The sequence below is a fragment of the Lathyrus oleraceus genome, chromosome 4 (genome assembly GCF_024323335.1).
Source record: "Lathyrus oleraceus cultivar Zhongwan6 chromosome 4, CAAS_Psat_ZW6_1.0, whole genome shotgun sequence".
NCBI lineage: Eukaryota > Viridiplantae > Streptophyta > Magnoliopsida > Fabales > Fabaceae > Lathyrus > Lathyrus oleraceus.
In genome coordinates this window covers 371101093-371103039 of record NC_066582.1, presented here as the reverse complement: position 1 = coordinate 371103039, position 1947 = coordinate 371101093, and the positions used below count along the sequence as shown (strand labels likewise).

General features: G+C 40.4%; 1 protein-coding gene across 1 annotated transcript; it reads left to right on the top strand.

The window, feature by feature from the left end:
* Window positions 1-284: 284 nt before the first annotated feature.
* On the top strand, window positions 285-1247 carry LOC127137519 (U11/U12 small nuclear ribonucleoprotein 31 kDa protein). The gene has a single exon (XM_051063978.1). The coding sequence runs from the start codon at window positions 414-416 to the stop codon at window positions 1245-1247; it is 834 nt and encodes a 277-aa protein (XP_050919935.1). The 5' UTR covers window positions 285-413.
* Window positions 1248-1947: the final 700 nt, after the last annotated feature.

The following is a 1947-nucleotide window of genomic DNA, read 5'->3' as shown; positions in this document are numbered from 1 at the left end:
AATTTTTGTCTTAAAAAATCTAGCATCATACTAACAAAAAATTATTAAAATTTATATATGCAGATGGGTGGCTGACCAATTAAATAAAAAAATATTAAAACATAATAATTTTTAGTTTTATGCTATCTTTACAAGTACTCTGGCGGTGAGCAAGTTGTCCATTTACATATGGATAGTACTGCTTATAAAAAAATAAGAATGGATAAAACCATATATAAAACCAATCCAAAATATCCGGATCCATATCCAGATCCGCTTGGAGTTTCGCTTCACTTCTCTAGGGTTTCTCAAACGCATTATAGAATCTCTCCACTCTCAGATTTCCTCTATAGATTAAAGAAGCATCGGAGAACTAATTCCGTCGCCGGAAACCGAACGCCGTTGCCGGAAACAAAAAACCTGAACCGAAAAAAATGTCAAGCAAGAAGAAACACAAACGAAAACACAGCGACAGCGATGAAGACGACGACGTTTTCTACTACCGCTACTGCGCTTCGTCCTCAACCCCCAACACCACCACCGGCACCACATCCAGTAATCAACCCCAATCAAAACCGAACAACAAAGGATCATCAATAGGAGGAACAGGTGAACCCTTAGCACCATCAAAATCGACGCTATACGTTTCTAATCTAGATTACTCCCTAACAAACTCCGATCTCCATACGCTCTTCTCTACTTTCGGCCGCATCGCGCGTGTAACCGTTCTCAAAGACCGTCACACGCGCCTAAGCCGCGGTGTCGCGTTTGTTCAATTCGTTTCTCGTAATGACGCCCAACGCGCCGTGGCGGAGATGAATAAGAAGATTCTCAATGGAAGGACTCTAACTGCTTCTATTGCTGCTGATAATGGACGTGCTCCGGAGTTTATTCGGAAGCGCGTGTACAATACTGAGACTGCTTTGTGTTATGAGTGTGGGGGGCATGGTCATTTGTCGTATGAGTGTCCTAAGAATCAGTTGGGGCCGAGGCCGCGGCCTCAGCCTAAGAAGCCGCGATGGGGATTTAGTGGGCTGAGGGATAGGGATGGGGAGGAGGAAGGTGATGAGGAGGAGGAGGAGGGTGGTCAGATTGCTGCGGAGCAGTTTGACGATAATTGGGCTTCTGTTGTGGATGATGAAGCGGGTGAAAGGTTGCTGGGGAGAAACAGAAATGATGATGAGGGTTTGGACAACAACAAGACGAAGAAGAAAGGGAAGAAAGCTGGGTATTTCAGTGATGAGAGTGATCATGATGATGATGATTGATCATGACTATGTAGCATTGACACTTCAGATTGAAGGTGTGTGTTTGGTACTCCGCATTACCGCATTATTCAACTAGTCTTGTGTGTCGTGTCTATATATGTGCCAGTGTTTCATAGATCTAAATGGCAATTTTTTGTTTTTATCAAGATATGGTGTAATTGATGAATTTGTTTATATGTTGTTGGTTTGGTTGGATGTGTTTATGGTTTTGATCACACGCACATGTTAGTTATTAGTTATTGTGGTAGTAATTAGTGATAGTGGTGGTGAATTCGTGATGAGCATTTTTGTGTATTCCATATTTTCATAGTTAATGAATGATGACAGACGATTCTCTTATTTATCGGCTTAATTTAGCATTCGGTTTACCTGTAAAACAGAAAGGAAAAGCCTGTTCGTTATGTTTTTTATTTTGGTTCAGTTAAAACATGTAATGTAATCAAATTGTAACACCCTGGTTTACTTTATGCACATCTTGTTATCATATAAGTAAGGTTTTTAATTACAGTTGTGGTGGTTATGTTATGATATTTGATATGTAGAATATTGTAGTCAGATATAGCTGGATTTGATGTGGTTGTTGAGATCTTGAAAAGCATAGGTTGTAGACTTGTAGTCACAATTACTGTCGCCGTTCTTGTGGAAAGCAGTTTAAAACCATGGGTAACAGTTCTTCTGATTACCTTTACTCTTTGATGTC